Here is a 25452-nt window from a genome sequence, read left to right on the forward strand (position 1 = left end):
AGCCAATGGGAGACGAGCAAGGGATCGCATCTCCCTTCCCCTCTCTTGTCCACAAGTTTCGTCCTACCGCTACACGTTTCCGCCAGCCCACTCCCCTAGAGCTGCCACGTGTCGTTTACTCTTCCCCGCTTCTCTCTCTAGCGCCTCTCCCTCTCTCTCTCTCTCTCTCTCTAGAGTCGACAAAGGGAGTGAGGATGAGGAAGCTCGAGGGTTCGAAATTCTGCGTCTGCTTCCGTCTCTTGGTTTTCTGAGGGAGTTTGTATCGGTACTTATTGGCGTCTGCGCGGTAAAAAACAGTTTTTGGATTTCGTTTCCTTCCCTACTTTTCTTGTTTGGCCGTCTTCCTGAACTGTCTGTCTCGTATTTCTCTCTTCTCTGCTGCTAGGGTTTCTGTCTCTTGGTTCGTTGGTTGTTCCTTCTTCCTTCTCGTTCTTCGTCTGCGGTTGTTTTTGTTGCCGTTGGTGGCGAGAAGGCTGTTGCGAGGCGGGTTTCGATCCTCGGCTCTTGTCTGTGTTCCGGGGTTTTCTTTCTTGGAGAGGTATCGGCGCTAAGACCAGGAAGCGGCAAGATGATTCTGGACTACGGCTAGATTTCCTGCTTACTTTGCGAGTGCTGGTCGTGGTGGGCGGGCTCCGCTTCTTAGCTCTGACTGCAGCGTTTGGAGGTTAGGGTTTGCTGGGCCTGGGGATTGCTTCTCTTTGTGGTGGATTTTGGGCCTGGCTTGCGGTTTGTTGGTTGGTGAAATAGATCGGTCTTACGAGTCGGAGAATCGTGAGGGCGTTTCTTGCTTACGGTGTCGTGGTAGATCGATGGTTTTTGAAGGTACGTCCCTTCTGCTTCCCGCTTCTTTTCTGGTAATTTTGATTGATGAAGGTTGCAGTGAGTTCTTGTGGAGGTGAATAGTTTTTTCGGTTTGTGCTTCTAGGGGATTGGAGACTGGTGGCTAGATGAGGGATTTGTGACTCTAATAATGCTAGGATCTGAGTGGAGCTCTTACGAGGTAGCTTTGTGTTCTTCTCCATTAGTGATGCCTCTCCTAAGCATTTCAGTGGATTGCACTGCTTTTGTTCCGTACTCTGCTTTGTTCACGATGTATAGATGTTATTCCTTTGTTTCTTTCTTTTTGTATTCGTTACGTGATAGATCGTGCTTTCTTCATCTTCATGTGGCCGATTGCGATCTTAGTAGCCTCTCTGCTGCTACATATACAAGTCTTCACCCAAAAATCCATTCAAGAAAGCCTTGTTGAAATCAAGCTGCCGAATGGTCCATTCATGTTGTATTGCAAGCGCAGGCAGCACCCGTATGGTCATCGTCTTTATAACTGGACTAAAGGTCTCCCTATAGTCAATTATGGGTTCTTGTGAGAACCCCTTGGCAACTAGCCGTGCCTTGTGTCGTGCAATTGAACCATCAATGTTTTTCTTGATTCTAATCACCCATTTCGATCCAATAATGTTGAGATGGGGCTAGTGAGGGACTAGATACCATGTTTTGTTTTCCACTATTGCGTGATACTCTACATCTATACTTTCCTCCATGCTGCATCCCTTACCACTTGGTCATATGTGATAGGTTCTATGGTGGTCTCAGTATTGACACATTTACTGATGGTAAAGGTTCTTGGTTTCAAAGATCCCATCATGGATTGGGCCACCATGTGTCCTTGGACAATGGTTAAGGTTAGGTCTTCTTCAATGGTTGTATCAACTGAATTGGATGTAGAAAAGGGTTCAGCTACTCTAGGTGGTTCGTCACCGGTTGTTTGATGTTCAAACCGACATAGATCTGACTGATCCAAAAACACTAGTTTGTGGACTTGGTAGGTTTATGACCTGGTTGCTAGCAGTATTGCCTTGGATGAGCGGTATTGAGAGATTCAAACTCAGCGGCTCAGGTTGGGTTGGCTGTGTGTCACCCAAAATACGTAGGGTTTGATACCAGTAAACCCCATTCTTGAAGATTAATATCTGAAAAATTGAAACCTGGTGCCTTTCTTGCATTGTTATCAAAAGGCGCATGCCAGATTTCAAAATTTTCGTGGTGGAAGGATCATAACAATGATAGCCTTTGTGTCTAGCCCATAGCCAACAAATAGGCATTCCTTGGTATGAGGATCATATTGAGATGAGTTTTGTGGTGTCATTGAAAGACAGCAAACCGATCTAGGTTTCTCATGAAACATTACCTTATATGGAGGCCCTTGTTTAAGGATTCTATATGGAAGCTGATTAATCAAATCTGTTGCTTCAACCCAGAAAGTTTCATTCAAGGAGGTGTCATTCAACATTGACAAACTGGTTTCAACCTCATGCATGTTCTTCTGCTCAACCAGCCCTTTCTGTTCTGGAGTGTAGGCACAAGAAAACCAATAATGTATTGCATGACATTTCAAAAAAATTTCAAATTGATGACTAGTAAATTTGGCTCCATTATCACTTTGTATAGATTTAATGGAGATACCAAGCTGTTTTTCCACCAATCGTTTGAAATTTATAAAACAATCGTAAGTGTTACTTTTATTTCTCATGGGAAACAACCGACAAAAATGAGAACATTCATCTACAACGAACAAGAGATATTTAAGTCCCTCTCTTGACATCACCAGAGAAGGTCCCCAAATGTCGGTGTGAAGGACTTCTTACACCTGACTTCTATGTGTCTCCATAGATTTGAAGGGCAGTTTATTTACCTTGCCCATCAAACAGTTTTGACAATCTTAGCAAGCACTTCTATTTGCTGAAATAACTTTATTGGCTACTAAAAACTTGATGACACTTTTGTTGATATGACCTAGGTGTCTATGCCACTGGTCGATTGAGACTTTTCTCCCACCATGATTGGCCATCAGTGCAAATCTCCTTTCATTATTGTTGGCCATCAAGACCATTCCTCGAGCCTTACTTATATACAATGCCATTTTGCTTTCCATTGACAAAGAGCAGCCCCAGCTTGTTGATCCTTGAAAATTATTTCAAACAGGTTAAATTCACAAGTACAACCATTGTCTCTAGTGAACTGGTCAACAGATAACAAGTTTTTTAGCAATATGACGAGCATGAAGAACCTTCTCCAACTTAAAGCATGACTTTTGATAACACAAATTCATAGGTCCGATGTGAGAAACTGGAGTAAACAACCCATTACCAATTAAAATACCTTCATTTTGTGTTTTCGGCTGTTTGTTTTGGAATGATTGTTTATCCATAGCTATGTGATTGGTTGAAACACTGTCCTGGTAACAATATCCCTCATCAGAATCATTGAGTGTCATGGCAGAAAATGCTTTGGGTACATCCCAACATGTTTTGGTTGTATGACTTTTCCTCCCACAATATTGACATGTAATTGGAGGCTCTATGACTTTTCCTCCCACAAGTATTGACGTGTAATTGGAGGCTCTATGACTTTTCCTCCCACAGTATTGACATGTAATTGGAGGCTTAGAGCCTCCAGACTGATTTCTTGATTGTCATCCTCTAGAATGGCCGATGTTTGAATTGTCTTGCTGGTTAGAATGGTTGTGTCCTTTTCCACTATAAGGGTTACGACCTCGATCTTCATCATTTATGGTCTGCCCTGCTGAAGCTAGTGTGTTTTGCGAGCAACTTAATCTTGTCAAGGTATTCAGCCATAGACACAAACTCCTTATGGATGAAGTGTAGCTCTGTCTTTATCAATGTTGTAAAAGGCGAGAAAGCGAGGCGAGGCGTTTATTGAAGCGTAAGCTTCACGGACAAATTTCTGAATTATACAATATTTATAAAAATAATAACAAAACTGAAAAAAATGAATACAATGCTAAGCATATCAATAAAGAACAATACGCAACATATGCAAACCACAACTTCACCACAGCATCGGCCTTCAACATTCTTCAATTTCTTTTTAATGACAAATTTAGAGCTCAGTGGTATCCAAGAGGCGTCAGAGTTTTTCAATTGATGCCCTTGACAATGTATATCCTGCACAGGCGCCAGAGCCAATCACCATACAACAATTTAATTGAAACAAAAAAAAAAATCCAAGGAGAGAGAGGGAAAGACAGAGCTAGAATAGAGAAGGTAATACACCCAAGATATGAAGATCATTACTAATTTGCAAACCACACAAATTCAGATACCATTTTGCAACAAAGCCATAAGGCAGGGGCTGTTTGGCGGAAAACCCATTTTCTTTTGGTTGTAAAATTTCTTCACCGTTTAGAAGCAACTAGTCACTCAGCAACATACGCACTACGCAGAGCAGCAGAGGGCGGCAACTCTGGCCACCAGAGAGCTGAGAGAGCGAGAGGGTGGCCATGGCCAACGCCAGCCATGGGCAGAGATTGGGACAGAGAGAGAAAAGTGGTGACCTATGTGTGGTGTCAGCCATGGAGAGAAAGAGACTCAAAGAGGAACATATCATCCATGGAGAGAAAGAGATTCAAAGAGACTTACAGTTGCAAAGGATTTCTGACGTTGGGCGATGGCTCCAAGCTTCCACCAGCCGCAACTCCAGCCTCCAGCCTCTAGCAATTTCACAGCATGCAGCAGCGATGGTTGAATTTCACAGGTGATTTGGATTGAGAATAAGGGATTTAGGGATACAAACGTGGTCAATTAGGGCTATGTGTGAAGCTTGACTTTTTTTATTTAATTTAAAATTTTTTAATTAAAGAAACTAAACTGTCCTTGAGGCATAGCCTCAAGCATTAAACGTGCCACAGATGGAGGCGTATGCCTCTACCAAATGAGGCGCACTCTTCAGGGACGCGTGTGCCTCACAGCCCTGCCTCAAGGCGTTTTTTTTTTTAAAATGCCTTGAGTCGGTTTTTTTTTTTTGTAAGAACAACTTTGGTCTTTATCCTCATGATTCTTAGTGGAGGGTGGGAACCATATGACTTTTCTAGAACTGTCCATGCCTCTCTCACTGATTGCACATGCATGATCTGCCCTAAGACAGATTCAGAAACTGTTGCCTTTATCCAGCTTAGTGCAAGTTGGTCAGAACAATGCCGTGCCAGGAATTCAGTATTGAGTTATTGAGAACCACCTTCTTTTCCTGAAACCATTTTTGATGGAGGATCAGTGGACCCGTCGACGAGCTTGAGAAGGTCCTGACTTAACATCACCATCTACAAACTGTGAACACCAACCAGAGGAGATAGTTCTATCTGTTTCGTTTCATAGAAACTGAACTTGCAGCAGCATTCAATTGCGGTTCAAACTTGCTGCATCCATGACTGAGATCTTATGTGAGAGCTGATGCTCTGATACCATAAAATTCAGCCACTTTATATTAGAAACTCTGTTGGTGTCTCTTATACATTGGGAGCCACAGTAAACATATTTACATGTAGTCTTTATTATACACCAGAATTTAAGGCATCTGAATGATAGGAAGGATTCCCAAAAGCAAAAAAAGGTTACAACACAAGATTTTTAAAACAAAAAATTAGGAAACTGCATGCTGAGAGATTCTCGACCTCTATCATTATCCTCCTCCTTTGCCTTTGATTTTGTTTCCATCATTGTCTTTACAGCTTAACTTCTTATCAGGGATGATACTTGGACTTCACATGGGGAGGATGTTGAATTTGTGTTGTAGATGCTTGTACCCTTTTCTCCATGCATTGTGGCAACGATTTCTCTAGCAAAGTGAGCTTTATGATTATTCATAGGTAAAATCAATTTGTCTGTCTGCCATGTTTGTTTGAGCTAGGGGCTCTAATCAAACTTATAGCACGTGAGGTGAACCTCAGTAGTAATTTCAAGGTTCCAATTCTGTGAAAACGGAATTTAATTTGTCCTCAAAAGTACCCCATGAAACTCTTTTGATAATCTATTCAAAACAAATAAACTATGATGCAATGAAGGACTTGTTGGACCTCAGCACATTTAATTAGGGTTTTAACTTGGAACAGGAAATAGTTATGTAGAAGAAAGGAGTGCTGGAGAATTGGAGATGTGCTTCTTATGTGAAAGTTTTTTGTTGCATCGTCAGTCAGTCAGAAAAATCCCACTGGCCACTATCTTTTGACGATTAAACTTGATTTTGCTCGCTATTGATTGATCTTTTAATTTTCTTATTTGCACAAGCTTCTGTCTTGATAGTGGTTCAGGAATTATGGGAACATGGCTAGTTTCTCTTTTAAAAGACTTACCATTTTCGAGAATAAAATTGGTGATAGGATATTTATCTTTCACCTCTATCCCTGAGTAGCATTAGAAATATAAGATACATCTTTCTTTCCCTTGTAAGGTATTGTGAGATGGTATTCACATGACTTTGAACATTAACCTTACTTTTTCCTTTTGTTTGTGCAAGCTTATGTTGTTGCATGTCAGTAATCTTATTTCTTGGTGAGAAGCCATGATTAATGTTGGTAATATGATATGCATCTTTCTTTTCCTTGTGAAGCATTAAAAATGTTCTTCACATGGTTTTAACACATTAGACTTTTGGCTTCATTCCCTTTATGTATGTGAGCTAATTTGTTGCATTGGTTGGGAGTGAAGAATTATCTATGTCCAGCTTTCTTGTCTGAATATGATTGCTCAAGGAACAAATATTCACATTATAGTCATTAATATTGATGTTAGCAATTATGTGATGAACTTTTCTTCGGTTCTTTTTCTTTTTTGTCCAAAGCTTCAAGAGATTTTTCATCAAGGTGTTTTCCATGCGAAAATATTGAGAGCCTTGAAAGTTCCAGCAATAAAAATTATGAGAACAGATCTTTGTTTTTTCTTGTAAAAGAAGAATGAGTAATTTTTAATGCATAAAATAAAGAGGAAACTGGTTTACCTAAATATAGAAAAGCACCTTTTTGAAACCTTTTCAATATTTTTGGTTTGTGATGATATTTTTAGAACATTAGGCCAGTTTTCTGATACTCTTTGCTACCTTCAATACAACAATATTGTTATGCATTCATAATATCAATATGTCATGTCATGATGATTCTCTACGTGCTGCTTTCTTTTGTAATATGTCTGCATGTTATACTCTTCTAGACTCTCTTGATATGCATTTTTTTTTGCAAAATGAACATACATTGTGGTTATGATATTGGTGGAGATAAATTCGTTTTTTTCATCCTTGCAGCTTGAAGATATTGTCTGGGATGAGTTTGGTGAGAGTGATGACCATATAGTGCCTCGTCCTGGCTCCGGACTAGAAAATGCATGTGCTGGCCATGTGGATTGTACAAAGAAACCTTGTCTTGAGCTAGAGAATCCCACCGAAGGAGGCACAGATGACACCGTGTCTGTTAATGTCAATGATTTTGATGCAGAAAATGGAGGCCTGTATCCTGGCACCAAAAAAGAACCGCTCACTCCATCTATTGAGACATCTAGTTGGCCTGAAAACGTACTTAATGATCCATACAGCACAGAGGATGCTGACAAGGTGGAATTATTAGCAGAAGGAAAAAATAAATTATCTGGAAATGAGGAGCGTGCTTTAATTGATGAGTTCTCTGATGGCGATCCTATTCTAAGAAACCGAGACTCTATGAACTATAGTGACCTATGTGCTTTTTCGCTTACTGATATCTCTCCAACAGATACTGATCTTGAATTATTTGGAAGTGAGCTTGAGGACAAAGAGAGCTCTAGTTTCCTTGGCTATGGGTGGCCTAATATTGGAAACTTCGATGATGTGGATAAAATGTTTAGGTAAGTTTAGTTTGTAAATCTTCCTTGGATTATTCTGTGTTCTTGCAGTATTAAATTTTGTTGAACAATGACTACCACGTGATGTTGCACTTATCAAAAGCAAGTGCTGTCCTACTTTACTAAGTTCAATTTTTTTGGATCATTCCATTTTTTGTAACTCATACCTTTTTGCAGAAATTGTGATGCAACGTTTGGTCAACAAAGTGCAGATAATGCAGATGACCAAGCCTGGGCCTCATCTTCCTCACTTAGAACAGATGGGACTGATGCTAAATTAGTCTTCAGGTCTTCAGATTTGGACATGTTCCCACTGAAGAATGAAAAAGAGCATGATGGTGCTGGTGCAGAAACAGTTCTTTGTGATTGCCGCCACATTGTCAATTACAACATGAAGTAGAAATCTGCTTGATTTGACTTAATATTTTGTTTTTTTTTTCTTTTGTTGCAGATGATCTGGACAAACAGACTTACCCTTCCTATGGAGAAAAATTAAACAGAGATTCAGAGGTTGAAAGAGCTACGCAAAGAGAAAAGGTTGCGGGTTTTTGCTAAAAGTTCCTGTACATGTCTTTCTTAAATAGAAAAGTACTTTCAAAATGAGCCGTTTATTTATATTCCATCACTACAGAGTTCTCATGACATGTGCATAGTCCTCTTAAATATGGTAGCATGAGAATCATTATGTTCCATATCATTTTAGATTGCCTCAATGTCACATTACCATCAAATGATAAATGGCTGTCATTAGCATCAAATGATAAATGATAAGCAAGGGAACTGTTAGAATACTAGACCCAGATGCTCCACATCTATTACTACTGTGGTAGGGCACATGATATTGACTAAATAATATAAATTCTCTTGGGCGTTGCTTTTGCATAAACCATTTGTAGATATGCCTTGAGATGCATACAGTTAAGGTTAGCTGATTATTTGTTCCATAACCTGTCCTGACCAGCCTTTTTTTTTTGTGAGTTTGTGTATCATATGAAAAACGGTTACTTCTTGTTGTTATAGCAGGTTGATGGACAAAGGACATTGTTTAAGTCTCAAAGCCAATTTGAAGGAAAGAGAAGCGAAGCATCTCTAGAACGTGCTAGAGCAGCTACTCATGCTAGTGACCATACTGGAGAAAACCTCATAGCATCAGCTTCTCCACCCTTGATCTCACAAGCATATGCTTCTACTGTCAAAGCACCAGAAATGCAACGATGGAGGTCTGATTCCTTTAGGTACATGGACACAGACATGTCGGACATGCAGCTAGGGTATAGTTACAACTCAGATCAAGTTCTGGTGCAAGGCTTGCCATTTATTAAACCTGAAGTCCAGAGTCATGTTTCACTTCCTTATAATGTTCCTGGTGGTGCTTCACGTCATAGAAAAGCTCTACATCGATCTAGAGATCCTTCACCAAAGCATCCAGGAATGACACCAGAAGAAAAAATAGAAAAGCTGAGAAGACGCCAGAAAATGCGTGCTGCTTTATCCATGATGCAGCAACAAACTGGTTTTGTTTGTCAAACACAACTGGCTGATCAAGCTCCTCCTGTTCAAGTTAAGCCAGAGGGAATTCATAATGAAGTTAGAGGTCAAACTAAAGCCGAAATGCAAAGCCTGGAAAATTCTGCTCTTGAAATTGATTCAGCTACACAAGAAAGCTCTTGTATGAGCTCGATGCTAACAGAAGATTCTTCTCTTGAAGAGGCTTGTTTGTGTCAGCTTCAGGATGTAATCACACAGGTCAAACCATCGAAATCTGTCTCATTTTTCATTCTTCTTGTATTTTTTTTCTTGTTTGTGTTTTTCCCAAGAGCAGACCATGGTCACCTATATTGTTGTTGGAATATCCTAGATTTTTTTTTATTTATAGTTTTAGAAGTTCTGAAAATTCAAAAAGAGGGTAATACAAATGAAGTTGCAAGTTTTTCACATATTTTCGACGTTTATGGTTTTTAATTATAAAAAAGAAAAAGATGGAAGGCAACTTTTCTTTGTTAAATTTTGGTGATATCTTGATGTATCACAATGGTTTGCTATTATTATTGGTTTGAGTAATTTTGGTGATAAGATTGTGATATTTCCAGAATGACAATATTTTTGATATCTGTTTTCGAAGTGTATTTTTGTGAAAAGTTGTTTTCTTAGTATTATTGCTGGTGCCTATGCATGCGAGTTTGTGCCATATATCTTTTTATTTGATGCTTTGCTGATATTGACTGCAGGAGACTTGTTTTTCAGTAACATTGCACTATCTTTAAAATATTGATCTGATATTGTGACCATGGTCTAGACTCTAGACATTGAAACTGATATCCAGTATTCATGTGTTTCAAGTGGAACCGTCTAAGCATATATTTCTTTTCTGAATTTCAGTTGAATAATAAAACAAAGCTGTGCATCCGAGATAGTTTGTATCGTTTGGCAAGGAGCGCTATGCAAAGGCATAATGTTGGTGATGCGAACAGCTGTTGCAAAGGTAGTCGAGACAAAAATGAGAGCCTCGGCATGGATGGACATGCTACTCAAGAAAAGTTGCAGTCTGAGAGGTATCGAGCCTCAATCTTTTCGTTTAAAAGAATTATGTGATGGTTTAATGATATAAAGTTATACTTGAAGTTTGTACATGCAAGCGGGAGCTCTATTTTCTCTTTGCGGAAATATATAATTGTTTTCTAAGATATGGATGTGTTGCATATGATTTTCTTTTTGCCACGTTACCAAGTTTACTGTCAACCTCATATAAAACATCTCTGTACTCAGGTATGCTTAATTTTTAAACCAAGATCTGAAACATATCTTCTTGCGGCCCAAATCTTTCCATGTTTTTGTATCTGCCCTTTGTGGTAACTGAAGGAATATTTGATTTTGTTCATATTGGTTATGTTGATCCATGTTGAAGGTGAAAGATAAAGTCACAACATGTGAAAGATAAAGTCACAACATGCGGAAGTTTCATTGGTCATTTTAGTTGCACTTTTATATGTTCTTGGCTAATTTTGTTGTGTATATACGTGCCAAATATGTCATTCTATTTTTATATAATAAAGACATTTTTCCTGCTTTTGAAGGTGCGAGGGGCTGATCAACATGGAAACTGTTACAAATCCTATTGATCGAGCCGTGGCACATTTACTCTTCCACAAGCCGCCTGATGTTTCAGCGAAGCCTCTTAATGGTATGTTACCTTTGGAGTCCCACATTACGGCAAACATACAGAAGTCTTGGATGTCCCATGTGTTTGCATACTGTTCAGGGCAGCCTAATCATTCATTGCCCAGTATACACAACGATCTCAATAAGCAAGGTCATCATCTTAGCAGCCGATCTGTTTCACCTAAAGAACAAGCGCACCCTATTTCTTGATGTCAGAAACTAGCTTATTCATACAGCTCCTGCTCCATGTCTGGGAATGGTATTTCGTCGCTGCCATCTTGTTCTTCAGCTGCATCTATGAGTAACTTGAATATCTCCGTTACTATATAAGTGTGATGCTACCTAATTCTGTCCAACAACTCCGTTTGTTGTGCTGTCAGAGTTTGGATGTTTGCAGTTGTGATTCTTATTGGTACATATTCATATTGATAAGTCCTTTCTTTTAGCTAGTTGGAACCGCCCACAAAAAACTGCTTCCTCTGCAACTTTTTAAATTGGGTTCTCACAAAAGCAGTTCTCGCGCTCATCCCTCCCCATTATGATTGACGGAATCTTCCCTGACAGTGCATTTGTAGAACAATTTCATCTCGTTTATTACTTGAACCATAGTTAGCAATAGGTTTCATGTCATTTGAAAATATGTTTGTATGCCAGGCTTTTATCTATTTCTTTTCTTTCTTCCTATGGTGCTTATTTCATTTCATTGAACAAACGCATTTTCAGTTAGCAAATTGCACCTGAACGGATACATTGAGCCCACAGGTTAATGCAGGAGTGGATGTGTCAAAAGCAATTTTTTTCCTTTTTTGTGTCTAAAGCAATTTTTCCTTTTTAGATAGCAGAGACCACATCGGTGTTTTAGGAGTATCAAAAGGAATTTGGTAGGAATAATTTTCAATTTACTATAGTTGAAGTATCAATTTGAATTTGTAGTTGGTAACCCCTTTGCTTTGTGGTTGTTGAATGATGAACTCCAACTATTGAACGTATCATACAAATAGTGCAAATCACATGCAGAAAAAATTAGGGAAACTTCAAAAAATTGACAATACTTGTAACTTTTGTTATTGTTAAGAAACAAGTCATTCAATGGATAATCAAAAGAATTCATAAGGTATTTTCGTAAAGTAGCTCTTCAATTAGTGAAAAAGTACCATCTCTTTGAAAAATGATATAAAAATATAGCTAACTTTGTCACTAAACCTAGGTGTTCCTTGGGTAACTAAATAAATTTGGATAACGATAAAACCAACTCGAATGTTGTTAATCACGTGCTGTATTATTAAAGATAATTGGGGAAGGTAATGCAAATTAATAAACTTGAAAGTTCTTTTTGCTGGGAGTATTTTAGTCACTGATGAATCGAATTAATAGTCGGACTTAATCCAATAGAATGGAATTGCCAAGGTAACAAACAGGCATCCTTCTTGGGGTGAACGCTCTCCTGATTTTATTTTGTTCCCTTAACCCTTTTTTTTTTCTGTTCTCCATAATTTTCGATAGAATTACCAAGGAGGGAGATCTTTTCTTGTCCATCGGCCTTGAACCTGTTGTTGGGGAATAGGCGCTTTTGACTTTTTTTTTTTTTTTTTTCTTTGCTTTGACATGGATTTTTTCCATTTTGGACAGGAGAGCAGAACAGATCAGTGAAGGAGGCTGGTGAGGGATAACTTTAATGAACGTTGGCAATAAGTTAGGGTTATAGACGCAGTAAACTGGCTGAAATGAAGCATCATTTTGTTAGCTGTTGGGATAGTTGATCGCCAGGCGCCCCGACGATGCTCCAACCCCACATTTTGAGAAGGCCAATGTTATCGTAGTTGTGTATCCCTCCAACTACTGAGCGGACACTGCCATTATCAATGATAGACCGGTCCAGCCATATCAGACTGTTGTTTATTAAAATAAGATAATAGAACTATTTGTATTTTTAGGTGCAAAACACAAAATGCATTTAAATGACGGTGAACTGATCTGGTGTGACTGGTAGGAGCCGAATTTATCTATCCTTTGTGAAAAGATGCACGTTGGTTATTGTATTGACAGTATTATAATGCTCAACTGCATGCGTGTATGCGTGCATGTATCTAATGTATATATATATATATATATATATATATATATATATATATATATATATATATATATATGCGAATTTATGTTGAATGTTATCAGATGGTTAAAAATTTGTAAATCGGTATTAAAAGGACAATGAACCATTGTTGCACATAAACAGTCTTTATCGCTTTTTTTGTGATTTTATTTTAACGATAAAATTTTAAATTGTTACCATCCAACAGCATCCTTGTATATGGCATAATGAATTTCTCTGTGTGGTCGCAACTAATTTTTGCCTCTTTTAGTTGGAGGGTCATGGTAAGATTCTGTTGCTGTTATCATGTAGGTAAAGACATTTATCAGCAAACAAATTCACTGCTAATACTCGATATGCTCGGTGAACCTCGGAATCGATATGGCGTCTTATTTTGTTTGGCGATTACATCTTACATTTTTTTCGTTGTTATTAAAAAAGATACTGCGGATTAGCATAATAACAATTGTCCTTCATGCACTCGTAGATTCATTTGATAGGGCATCAAATTGTTGGAATGATATGCTTGTTGTGAAAGGAAATTTTAAGGCCAAGCGGGTGATTTCTTAGAATGGTCCCAAAAAGCAGGGCTGAGGGGAGTAGGACTACTGATGCAAATCGTCAACCTTGCTCCCTTTTAAGTGAAACATTGTGTGATATTTTTCCCAGAGGTCATTGTCTATCAAACCAAATATCTGTCTCTTTTTATTTATTAAACTAAGCATTTCTGTCTCGCAAGGGCTGTCTCACTGGGATACACAAGCCCGTCTAATGATAGTTCAAAGCGTTCATTGTGGAGCTTAAGCAATCAAAATTGTAGCAGGTGAGGCTTCTGATACTGAAAATCTAAAAGAACAAAAGAAGTTCACTATTTATAAGATTTCAAGAGACCAAAATCGAGCCCGCCTTCTGTCTTATGCTCCCTTACGGAGCAACGTGAATGGGGAGCTTTCCGTATGAGTCCACTCAGGCTGGGGACCGGCTGCAGCCCGTGATCACAGCCTGACCTTTGACCAACTGTTAGGACCTCTGCCCACCCAATCCGATTACAATAAAAAATTAGCTCTATCTAATTGGAACCTCAAACTTACCCCTGTTTGGTTGGAGGGAAAGGAAAGTAAAGGACAGAAAGAGAGGAAAAGGAAAGAAAAGAGAAAGGGAATGAAAAGGAATGAAATGTAAATAAAAGAAAAGAGGTGATTAAAAAGATTGTTTGGATAGAAAGGAAAAGGAAATGAAAGAAAATACTAAAATCTTCTTTAGTTTTTTTTGGAATGGAAATGAAAGGAAAGATGTGATTAAAAAGGTTGTTTGGATAGAAAGGAAAAGAAATGAAAAACAAGAAAAGACTAAAATCTTCTTTAGTTTTTTAAACGTGGGTCCTCATGGGTATTATGGTTGAAAAACTTTTCATCTTTATTTCCTTTCCTTTTCGATTTGAAAGGGATTTGATTTACACTAAATCCTTTTAAGCTACGTATCAGAGATCCATCTGATGCGTAGCCCTGCATAGCTTCCCCTTCCCCTTGGAGGAATTTGTAGGAAGAGTTGTTTTCAATCTGCATCTGAAAAGGCAGTAGGAGGACCTTCTTTCCGGTCGACCCGTGCCTTGTCTCATACTCCAAAGCTTTTGTAACCACAGTTTCACGACAGAACAGCTAATCCAAACATCGCTTTTTCGATACTCAAACAAAACGTCATCGGTTTATCCTTTCATCCCTTTTTTTTTTAGATTCTTGCCAAATTCATGCCTAACTTATACGTAGTTGACAAGTGGATCCTGCTTTGTTGCTGCCAACAAATTTATCCTGTTTCTATTAAGCGTTTCCAAAATAGTTCTTATGTTAAATTTGTGAATTGCGACTATATATTTTCAATAAAGTGACTTTAAAAACTTTTATGAAATGATAAATAAATGGCTTTCATGTAAATATATAACATTAACTAAGAACGGGCCCATGGTAAACGGCCAACTTATGAGTAAAGTAACGGAAAGATTAATTTGTTTCGGAAAGTAATGAATGTGTCAATTGCCTTGAGCGAGGGACCTTTTTCAGAACTGAGTTCGGCCGCGTTTAATTTCTTCTGAGATTTTTTCTTCCTCAGGGGGAAAAAGCGTGCCACCACAATAGTGGAGGCCACTACCCAACTCTTCCACCTAACGGCAAGTCTTTCTTCAATGGATTGAGGGTTTCGACGAGCTCTCGCGATGCGTTGCCAGAGGTTCTTCGGCGGCAAGGCGGTTACTTTCGTCTCGGACCTGACCACCGGCCTTCTGAACCCAATATCGGACGAACCATTGTGCCGCCGTCGTGTAAGTTGGGCATCTCGTGTTCTGTGGAGGGCAAAGATTCTTTTCGTCGTTTTTGTGATGGTTCGTTTTTTAGGGGTTTTCGTGGGTTTCTTGGACCACCGATTGATGTCTTCCATGGTTCCTGCCAAATTATGAAATGGGGAGCTCTGATCGTTATACGTATGAATGGTATTCTTTTTGAATTTCTTTGGGGTAGTTTTGAAACTACAGGGAAATGAATATCTGGCGATGCCTTCTTTAGGTTTCTTTCTCTTTCGGTCGATTTGCCGCTTGCCATCGGAGTGTTGTTCTTTCGATTGAAACTGGGGGATGTAATTGTTCTTTTTAGTTCGCTGCGGTTGAGCGGTTCACCAAGATGCTATTAACTTATTTAGTTGTAAGCAAGTATTTCTGGAAATTGAGGCGGCGTTTGTCTTTCTTTTCTTTTTCCATTTTCAAAATCATCTGTTTTTGGCTATCAAATCCACGGGAAATTGTTATTTGCACCATTAATTTGCTTACTTCATTTTTTTGCGGGCAATCTGTACTTTCTACCGCTGAAAATGCGTTTTCTCTTTATCGTTTCATGGTGGTTATGATTTTTCATCAAGTTTAACTCCCCTCCATTTTGGTAAACTGAATATGTTACACATGAAATTCCGTTCATCTGCTCTGGGTTGAGTATGAATATTTTTCCCCCAATCTGAATCGTATCACCGTCCGCGTTGGCTGCTCTCTCTGTTTGAGGCTGAGCTGATCATGTCGGCATTTTTAATCTTGTTTTTCTTTTGCCAACATGTTAACCATGTCAAATCCCAATTAGTTCATTATAGATGGAATCTACCTTTCAGTAACATTGTCCCTTAAGTTTCAGCATGAAGAAGCGACGATGAAGCTTGAGGAGGACAAGGTTGTCCCAGAAAATGGGTCTGGGATACAGCTTAACGGCCCGGACACGTCTTCTTTTACTGCTTTCATCTATTCTCTGCTATCACCTTCGGATTCCCAAGATCATTATTCCAGTGACGAGGAGGAATCTGATGGACCATCTTTGAAGTCAAAAAGCAAAACGAACAATATTCGCAGGCCTTTTTTACCGTTTAAAGGGAGGAAGAAATTACTCGGAGGGGCAGTGTGGCAAGAAATGGGGAGGAAAGCAGATGATTATAGAAATATGAAATCAGATGGACATGTCAAAAATGGTGAAAGGAATGAGCAGAAGTTGGTTGAGTGTGAAATGAAGATGTTTCAGGTCTCAAAGGATGTTGTATCAGATGTCGCCCTTCCTGATGTTTCTGAGCCTTCATTACTTCTTTCAGAAACTACTCGGGGGATCCTCTGTCCCTTGCTACCTGCTCTGATCCATGGGACAAAGTGGGTGCTGCTTTATAGGTAGGCAGGAACTTGTATGGCAATTCTACTTGCCCGATACTGTTAGATTGCTTGCTTACTTGTTAGATTTTGTTATTGAAGCACTTGGAGACATGGAATCTCGCTCTCAACTCTGTATCGGCGAAGTGCGCTCTGTCCCGGATCATATCTTCTGGTATAAGGCTGTTACTGTGTTGGTTTGTTTTCTTTGTGTTATTTTCCATAATGATAGCTTTAAAGTTCCAAGTTTGATCTATTTTCAGGTCGTTGGTGATAGGAAAGGTGCAGTCTTTGGTGGATTAATAGAGGCACCACTGAGACCCACAAGCAGGAGAAAGTATCAGGTAATGCATTTGCCTTTCAGGTCAAGTCTTTGTGTCTCCGCTTGTAATTCTTTTGCTTTATTTTTTCTGAACTTCATGCAGGGAACAAGCAATTCTTTTGTTTTCACTGATATATCCAGGACTCCTGTTGTCTTTCGTCCAACAGGTATCTTCTAGTTTATTCTTTTATGGTCAAGGGTGTGGGATTAGAAAATATCCTTCAAACACTTTTGTAATGGAGATGATCACTAATTACTATTGGTCCCTGCTTGTGATTGGCCTTTTAGCTTTTCCTTTGTCTAAGTAGACTCCCAGCTTCCTTAGAAAAATTTCCTTCGTCTTGAAGATGATCACTAATTACTATTGATCCCTCCTTCTGTGATTGGCCTTATGGTTTTTCCTTTTCCAAGTTGGTTCCCAGCTTCCTCTCATATGTTTCCATTATCTCATCTGTATCCTTTCAGGTGCAAATCGTTATTTCACTCTATGCTCACCTGAATTCTTAGCACTGGGTGGGGGTGGCCATTTTGCACTCTATTTGGATGGAGATCTGTAAGTTATTTATACATTTTTAATGCCTTCCTATCTGAAAACATTCCCTTATAGCCGATGTACAAACCTGCTTATGTACCCTGCCAAGCTATATATTTTGAAGCTTTAAAGTGGCCTATCGGAAACATTCCATTTTTGGAATGGCTGCTTAAAATCCTGGAGCTCCTCATGAGCACTACGAATGCCAACCATTTGCCCCTTGTGTATCTCTTTCATTTTTTGCCTATAAAGTTGAACGATACAAATAAAAGTTAGTGAAGTTTTTTACCCTTCAATCAAATTGTGTTTCTAGATTAACAGGATCGAGTTCTGCATCGGAGACATTTGACAACCCCTGTCTAGCTCACACACCTGAGTTTGAAGTGAAGGGGGTTGAGGTATATCATAAGCCACAGTGCTTTCGTTTGGTGTATTGCCCATTATTTCACTTAATTTGGAATGTAGATCTGATTCTTGAAGTGCGTTTTGTAGCTCTGGGGTTTTAAATATGCTTCGAAATGTGGGGAACGAGAAACTCCATTCCACCCTGTGGAGGCAGCTAGCTTATGCAGCTGAAGAAACATCCTTGCAGGCTCCGTTAGACCTTTTGCTGCATGATACCGTCTACTTTGAGAAATTGTTGTGGCATTGCGGGGAAAAGGTTGAGGTGGCGTTCAGCTTCAGACATAACTTTCAGGGTAATTATGGTTACCGAGTTGTAAATATTAACCTGTATATAATGTTATACCTTTTGACTCGTTTTTACTTGGAATTCTTCTCTTCTGTTGCATTTAGCATGACTCAGGCAACTGATTCAGAAGGTTTTCCTTGAATATAAAGGGATCAACCTCTGTTCAATCAACTAAAACAAATTTACGCTGGCATACTTTAATAAAGTTGTGGAACCTCTTGAAGGCACTGGAAATCCAGCAGTGCGAAGGCATATGGCAATTACCAAAGCATGATAAAGATGGCCTCATTGTTCACCGAAAGACGACTTGTTGCTGCTAATTGTCTTCCTGTATCTTGACATCGAATTCTGTGCTGGATCTAGCACCAACAGCTCTTTCTATTTGTCATTTACGTTGGTAATGGAGGCTTCCAATAAAGTTAGCATTTTTCAATCTGTGATCTCCTTCTAGTGGATTACCAGAACGAATTTTTCAAGGGAATAAATGGTTCGGAAACATTGTGCGCCAAAAACAGTTCATTCTCTAGCCATGTCATTTGAACCTTCTTTCTGTACGCCGCACAAGTACTAAGTCCAAGCACAATGATGTGATAAAAGGTAACAATTGTGAGAGTATTATCAAAATTGGCCTGCATCAACCTCCGCGGGCTGATTACATATCAGATCGGTCGATAGTTGAAAGAAGTGAGGCGGTTTCGTGTGCTTTTTAGCTTGTGAATTATTTAACTTGAAAACTCAAACAAATTTGTCTGCCCCCGGTTGAGCTGATATATCCCAATTGTTTTATCGAATCATCCTGCAAAACAATTCGCTTCCAAAACGATACATCATTTATCTGATACATTGAAGGATGTACTGTCAGTAATCCGTTCCATGGTTCTGTTATTTCGGAGGCAATTTCTTGATAATACCCTAATCAACAAAGAAAGATTACAAACTATGCATCAATACTTGGCCCGAACTACAGAATACTACAAAATATGTATCTATCCTTATGTCGAGAGAAGAAACCCAACCATAGATTAATACTATCCCTAGAAAATCTAATTGCGAAGCTGTCTTCAGTCACACGGTTGCTTCAACACCTTGCAGTTTCTGTGACAGGTTAAGCTTCCCATTTTCAGCAGAGCGCTTAGGTGCATCTTCTGTACTTTCATAAGCAGCAGCATGGACACCAAGAGCAGCACGCCCTGAAGGGTCTAGGTTTTTCGACCATGCAGCATCCCATTCTACTGCTTTTGCAGTACTACAAGCTACGCTTGGTCCTCCTGGCACCGTCATCCTTGCTGCATTCTGTTTTGTGATTATAGAATACAAATTAGAAGCAAATCATCATGGAAAAATGCAATACAGAAGACTTTCCAACTCTAGCAAAAGGTGTATAATTTGAATAGAGATAGACGTGAGCCCTCTCAGGCCTCTTTTCCAGCTGAATATGCCAGAGCATGCTATTTTCTGTCTTTGAAGGAATGGATGTTTTGCAATTCAAATATTGCTTACGCCGAAAACCGTCAGATTCTTACATCACACAATATTCCAGATGACAATGACTAAACACATCCTTGGAGACTGCTCCTATAATTTAGCTATGGTGCATGAGACCCAGGATGCTTGTCTATGTTGCCACACGGAATAATGAGGTGTGTGATTACCTTTGGAAAGAACCTCTCGAATATAGCTCTGTAGTAATATGCTTCCTTTGTTGTAGGCGTGTTGTCAGGAAAAACATAACTTGCATTTGCCAACATTGCATCAGAGACCTAAGACGTTAAATAGACAGGTTCCAACCTCAGCACTGAATCAGGGGAGGCATCAAAAATTAATCAGAGGAGATCTATGCAATTGGAAAAGTTACATGTGCATTTGCATGGTCTTTCAGACCATCGATCCAGCTATAACCAACTCCATCACTGAACTGTTCTTTCTGTCTGTAAAGTATGTGCTAAACAATAACAAGAAACAAAATCAAAATCTGTTAGCCTCACAAGTATTTGATCCATTGATATTATGCTTGCTACTGGCAGAATGAAATTATAAAAGCATAAACAAACCTTGGGTAGGTATGGGTTCTGTTCATCATCAAATGCATATCTGAGGACCCATTTCTCAATACGACCAAGGTCAGGTTTTATCTGTCACGACATGAAAAACAAACAACTGTGTAAGAGATTAAACATGAAAGTAAAGCAGCTATGTTGCCCTGTTTAGCTAGATGACTTATTACATCCCCAAGCTTGTATCTTTGATTGCATGTCTTGTTTCCAGATAATTGGGAATCTAAAAAGTATAATCATCATGATCATTGATAATCCGAAACAGAAACCTGCTGGTTAGCTATTATACATAAATAATTCTGCAGTGTGTGTGTGTATATGAGAGAGAGAGAGAGAGAGAGAGAGAGAGAGACATAAAAACAAATGATAGCAATGCACACAGACTTTAAGGCTTAAGCCATTCCTTATGCACCAAAATCTAGCCAGGCAGATATAGATTTTTTATGTGGTATTCACAGAAGTAATTGTTCTCCTCAAGGGAATGGATTGTCCGCCAATCAAACTATCTGATGCCGAACAGTTTTGTAGCTTATGTTTCATAAATCTTTTCCGCAAGGGCAATGTAATTAATGGAAAGGTAAAAGAAATTAAGATAACATGAACTAGGAAAATGAGAATAACATCAGGCCATATAACATTAGGAAGGCCATTTCAGCAGCACCCTTCCGAGGATACTCTACCAAGTACAATCTCAAGTTTGGAGGGGCAAGGGTGATGGGTGCTACCAGGTCCTCAATGGGTCCGTGCTGACGTGCACTCTACTACACTGATTAGAAACAGCAATTACTTCTTGTGCCTTTTGCTGCACCCTACTCAACTAGGTATGTAAAACTGGTGGCGGTGATTACTTGTCAACCATAATGCAATTATAAACTTTCCATCACTCAAAAACTAAAACATTCAAAATAAGAAATTGTGATCTTCGCTGTTATTTAATGATGGCACTGCACAAAACCAACTAGATGACAGGCACAAATGGTGCACAACTATCTTTATCATTGGAAGGACAAAATATAAATTTGACCATACTGTAGATGAGACAACCAAACACGTAGATTCATTATCCCCTCTTATTTGAGGAATCTAAATCCAATCATGTCCAATAAAACAAGCTCACCATCTTCCATTCTGGATCCATGCCCATTGCAACATTGATAAACTCTTTATCCAGAAAAGGGACACGAGCTTCTAAGCCCCATGCTGAAGTGGATTTGTTAGCCCTGAGGCAGTCATAGAGATAAAGAGCCTTAATCTGAAAAGGAAAGAAAAAGGACCAGATGCATAAGAACAAAATTGAAAAATATTCATAGTAAGGGAAACCTAATAAATAGAGAAGTAGTACCTTGCGACAAGTTTCAAGGTGTAATTCCTCCTTGTTAGGGGCCTTATGGAAGTACAAATAACCACCAAAAATTTCATCTGAACCTTCACCTGAGAGAACCATTTTTACACCAAGAGATTTTATTTTTCTAGACATCAGAAACATGGGAGTGCTTGCCCTCACAGTTGTCACGTCATACGTCTCTATATGGTAAATTACTTCCTCTAGTGCATCAATGCCTTCCTGAAAAGAAAAAGAAGTGTCACCCAAACACATTACTAAGTCTAGAAACAACAGCTTAGTCAATTTTAACAATAGAGAACTCACCTGCACGGTGAACTCAAATTCATGGTGGAATGTTCCTAAATAGTCTGCAACCTCTTTTGCAGCTTTCAGATCTGGGGACCCCTGTAAAGATTTTGGAAGCATCATTCATCAGCGCAATTTGTATGGAAAAATTCAGTAAAAAATGGAAAACTTGCTTATCTTTCCATAAGATCAGCTGCACAAGCTATGAGGTTCAGTTCAAGGAACAAGATACACACCAGTCTCAGTGCATCAGAAGGCATAATTGCATTCACTTTAACGGGTGAAGAGAAAGCACATAAGGCACAAGTAGCATTATATTTATTGGTCATCTATGGAGTTTCAGTAGAACAATCACTCTGTGGATGTCAAATATCTGTTTAGCCAGGTTTCAATAGGCTTCCTCCTTTTCATTGTACAGACGTAGAAACGTTCGTATCAGTAAGAAGGATTTTCTTGTTGAGTTGGTAGGATGGAATTGTGAGTAGAAAAAATATGGTCATGCAGACTATTCTTTGTCAAAAAAGAGGATCAGAAGTCTAAAGTTTGGGAATAGCTATCATATCAATTTCTTTCTCATGCATCTTTTGTCCCAGAAGATCAAGACAATTTTTAAGTACAAAGAAGACAGAAAGGACAGTAATTTGCTAACAACAGAATCAATTTGAAAGGAAATCAAAGTAGATTTTACTTGAGTACATTATTCCTTATATGTTATTTCTTTGTAGGATAAAGATAAATAAGGTGCTTATATATTGCATACATATATGTGTGCATGGAAACACAATGTACACACACATAAGGATGCATTTATGATGCAAAGTTGGCAAGTACATATGAAAATTTAGTTTGTTGATATATTCTAAAATGGCAGATATAGGAAGTCAAGAAAGCCATGGCTACAAAAACTTTTCTCATTCTGCGGACACATCCAAGTAACAAAGTTCTCGACAGAATGGCTCACGGAAGTATAAAGTGAGATGAATAATCACCTTTAGACCAATACAAAATGTATGTAGCTGTGATCCCCATTGTTTAGCAACATTTGCTTTCGCCAAATGGCGTGAAGCAACAGAAGCAACAAGTGATGAGTCAAGACCTCCAGACAGTAGAACACCAAATGGTACATCTGTCATGAGCCTCTTAACTACTGCCTGCAGGATAAAAGTCCAACCTTGTAAAGCCAAAACTATATGAAACAAGAACAACTCTCAGACCAAGAGATCGGACTGAACACACCACTCAGTATATACCAAAAGTTGATGCAAGAAAACAAAAAGAAAGCAAAAAAATCACAAACAACACATACAAGGCCAAACAGTAGATAAAGTCAAAATGTCACTCTGCGTCATCACTGATGTCACATACATTTGATATATTGTTGGCATAATAAATTTTTAGGACGTCAAAAGTAAAACTCCAAAAGAACACATACAGATAAAGCCTATCAGAAATGTATCAATTAGAATGATAAAGTGTTGTAAAATACAATATGTGAATATTTCCATAGAACAGTAACAGATTAATATGCCCAGATGCAGCAAGATCCTCACGTCTGATTACAGCATAGTGCACATTGGGACCTGCCCAAAGTACACCACTACAATGGAATAATTATAGTAAAAGACAATACGTCAGTTGTCACTTGTCAACAATAACATCAGTTCTAAACTGATAAGAATATGAATCTTATCAAATGGTTGCAGCTTCTCATTGAATAGAAGTCAAAGTTAGATGTTCCATGTCAAGGTTTGCCTACAGGTGGCTCAAAAAAATTGTGAAATACACACAAATTGCGGTCAGTAGGTCAAGTTAGATAAGTACAAAACAAGTTTGTTAGATATACAGACTAAGAAATATATCATCACAAAAGTAACCTGGTTATTTAGAAAAGCTGACAAGTATATGATCGAGAATAAAAAACTTGATACCTTTTCAAAGGCTTCACGTAGAAGTAAACGGTCATATGTTGCTGATGGTATTGTCTCAGCAAACCAAGGTGGGCTGTACCATCTTTGATGTTCTCCTGCATTCAACAATGAAAATAAAGTCAATTATTTTTCATTCTAAATTGATCCTCAAAACATGTTAAAGTAATTGTATTGAGTCAGACAGAGTCCACAAAATAATTAAAGCTGGAAGAGTCATACCGGATTTACTAGAATATATGTGTCCAGGAGGAAATGACACAAAATGTTCACAATCATCGCTTAACGCTTTCATTTCTGAGGCAAACCAGATTGATCCTAGAAAGAAAAATAACAGCAAGATATGTCATTTTACAGAAATGACAGTAATATGAAATGAGAAAGAGATGGATGCTTTAAACTTTAAACTTTAAAGAGAAGGAAAACAGAAAGATGTGGTGGAAATTTGGCTATCTCTGCTTGGCGGAAGGCAGCTTTATCTAGGGACAGATCGTGACAGCCCGGTAAGCAACTGGGAGTAACTCAGAGTGCTTACAACAAAAAGTTCCACTATGGCCCCTAACAACAGAAGAAGTAATAGCAGATCGGCGACACATAGAATAATAAATTAATCTTGCCAAGATGGATCAAAATGAAACGCTAGCCAGTGAGCCGTTGTTTAGTTTTTTCATACCATCAAGACCCCAACCCATGTATAAGGGTGTAATGCCAATAGCATCCCTTGCAGCAATGAAACTTTTATTGCGAGTGTCAAGTAGCACAAAGGAAAACATCCCGTCCAGCATGTCCACAAAATTTTCCCCATATTCTTCATACTGCAAGAGGCACATTATGATAGAAAAAATAAGCCATTATAACAACACTCGTCATAATTAAGCTCTACAAAAATTGTCGGACCCACTTCCATACAGCTCATAACATGCTCCGCCTATGATTGTATGCGATATAGTAGACGCATAATAGTATACGAATGGGGCACTTACAAGATGCGCAACCACTTCACAATCGCTGCCAGTTCTGAAGGTGTGAGATTTTAATTTCTGTCTCAACTCTTCATGGTTGTATATCTCCCCATTGATCTAACACAAAAGCAGAGGATCTTAATGTGATCAGACAGTGACTCTACACGCTGAAAAATCCTCAATCAAATGAAAAGAATAAAAATTTGAAGCATGAGAAGAAAATTAGTACCGTAACGATGACGGTCTTATCCTCATTATATAACGGTTGATCTCCTGAAGTTGGGTCGACGATGGCCAAACGCTGGTGTGCTAGGTAGCAATCTTGGTGACAATGGATTCCACTCCAATCCGGGCCTCTATGCTTCAACCTGCTCACCACCAAAGCCCACCCACCGAACCACATAAAGATACAACTGGGTAAATGAATTCACAGAGAGAAAGAGAGAAAGGTGGGGGGAGGTGCGGAGACAGAGAGAGAGAGAGAGAGAGAGAGAGAGAACCTCCTTGAAAGCTCGATGATTCGAGCTCTTTTCGACTGAGAGGTGTCACTGCAACCCAAGACTGCTAAGATTCCACACATGGCTGTCTCTCTCTCTTCCTGCTTGCCTTTGAGTGCTAATGCCCTCACACCCAAAAAGAGAGAGGAATCAAGGACGAAGGCGAGAGAATGTGGAGATTTCTTGGCCCTTATGAGTCCAATGGCGGCCGTCCTCGGGCATCTGGACTCTCTGAAGATTCTGCCCACAATGTGCCCCCAACT

General features: G+C 39.0%; 3 protein-coding genes across 15 annotated transcripts; 2 read left to right on the forward strand and 1 right to left on the reverse strand.

Moving 5' to 3' along the window:
• Positions 1–127: 127 nt before the first annotated feature.
• Positions 128–12881, forward strand: LOC116247328 (protein LNK1-like). 8 transcript variants are annotated; one of them, XM_031619451.2, is made up of 10 exons: positions 128–286; positions 386–822; positions 926–1000; positions 7090–7664; positions 7839–8023; positions 8113–8198; positions 8682–9407; positions 10041–10213; positions 10736–11079; positions 12450–12881. In XM_031619451.2, exons 3-9 carry the CDS (start codon positions 971–973, stop codon positions 11028–11030), a joined length of 2070 nt encoding a protein of 689 aa, XP_031475311.1. In that variant the 5' UTR covers positions 128–286; positions 386–822; positions 926–970; the 3' UTR covers positions 11031–11079; positions 12450–12881. The 8 variants fall into 8 exon arrangements, with proteins under 8 accessions (XP_031475311.1, XP_031475318.1, XP_031475310.1 ...); XM_031619458.2 differs by having other exon boundaries at positions 10736–10842; XM_031619450.2 differs by lacking the exon at positions 12450–12881 and having other exon boundaries at positions 10736–11269.
• A 2071-nt stretch (positions 12882–14952) lies between these two features.
• Positions 14953–18554, forward strand: LOC116249163 (uncharacterized). Of its 6 annotated transcripts, none has more exons than XR_004171100.2 (9): positions 14953–15226; positions 16074–16597; positions 16679–16751; positions 16840–16920; positions 17002–17065; positions 17364–17451; positions 17744–17828; positions 17923–18128; positions 18226–18554. XR_004171100.2 is itself a non-coding variant. In XM_031622336.2 (8 exons), exons 1-8 carry the CDS (start codon positions 15122–15124, stop codon positions 18004–18006), a joined length of 1104 nt encoding a protein of 367 aa, XP_031478196.1. In that variant the 5' UTR covers positions 14953–15121; the 3' UTR covers positions 18007–18554. The 6 variants fall into 6 exon arrangements, 3 of the variants coding, with proteins under 3 accessions (XP_031478196.1, XP_031478198.1, XP_031478199.1); XR_004171101.2 differs by having other exon boundaries at positions 18236–18554; XR_007572682.1 differs by having other exon boundaries at positions 18271–18554.
• A 361-nt stretch (positions 18555–18915) lies between these two features.
• Positions 18916–25452, reverse strand: LOC116248778 (asparagine synthetase [glutamine-hydrolyzing] 2-like). Its single transcript, XM_031621745.2, has 14 exons — positions 25193–25452; positions 24922–25060; positions 24714–24809; positions 24404–24545; positions 23953–24048; positions 23734–23828; positions 22795–22956; positions 21824–21904; positions 21518–21739; positions 21293–21427; positions 20173–20253; positions 19977–20063; positions 19774–19881; positions 18916–19414 (listed from the first exon to the last, which is right to left on the reverse strand). Exons 1-14 carry the CDS (start codon positions 25270–25272, stop codon positions 19187–19189), a joined length of 1752 nt encoding a protein of 583 aa, XP_031477605.1. The 5' UTR covers positions 25273–25452; the 3' UTR covers positions 18916–19186.

This window comes from Nymphaea colorata, chromosome 2 (genome assembly GCF_008831285.2).
Source record: "Nymphaea colorata isolate Beijing-Zhang1983 chromosome 2, ASM883128v2, whole genome shotgun sequence".
Lineage (NCBI taxonomy): Eukaryota > Viridiplantae > Streptophyta > Magnoliopsida > Nymphaeales > Nymphaeaceae > Nymphaea > Nymphaea colorata.

Excerpts from the sequence above, each read along its gene's own strand:
- LOC116249163 (XM_031622336.2), top strand. The coding sequence starts at position 15,122 with ATGCGTTGCCAGAGGTTCTTCGGCGGCAAGGCGGTTACTTTCGTCTCG. Across the intron at positions 17,452-17,743 it reads CTCTATTTGGATGGAGATCT|ATTAACAGGATCGAGTTCTG; the intron begins GTAAGTTATTTA and ends TTGTGTTTCTAG. Across the intron at positions 17,829-17,922 it reads TTGAAGTGAAGGGGGTTGAG|CTCTGGGGTTTTAAATATGC; the intron begins GTATATCATAAG and ends TGCGTTTTGTAG.
- LOC116247328 (XM_031619451.2), top strand. The coding sequence starts at position 971 with ATGCTAGGATCTGAGTGGAGCTCTTACGAG. Across the intron at positions 1,001-7,089 it reads CTGAGTGGAGCTCTTACGAG|CTTGAAGATATTGTCTGGGA; the intron begins GTAGCTTTGTGT and ends TCATCCTTGCAG. Across the intron at positions 9,408-10,040 it reads TTCAGGATGTAATCACACAG|TTGAATAATAAAACAAAGCT; the intron begins GTCAAACCATCG and ends TCTGAATTTCAG.
- LOC116248778 (XM_031621745.2), bottom strand. The coding sequence starts at position 25,272 with ATGTGTGGAATCTTAGCAGTCTTGGGTTGCAGTGACACCTCTCAGTCG. Across the intron at positions 24,546-24,713 it reads GTGAAGTGGTTGCGCATCTT|TATGAAGAATATGGGGAAAA; the intron begins GTAAGTGCCCCA and ends TGCCTCTTGCAG. Across the intron at positions 19,415-19,773 it reads TCGAGAGGTTCTTTCCAAAG|AATGCAGCAAGGATGACGGT; the intron begins GTAATCACACAC and ends ATCACAAAACAG.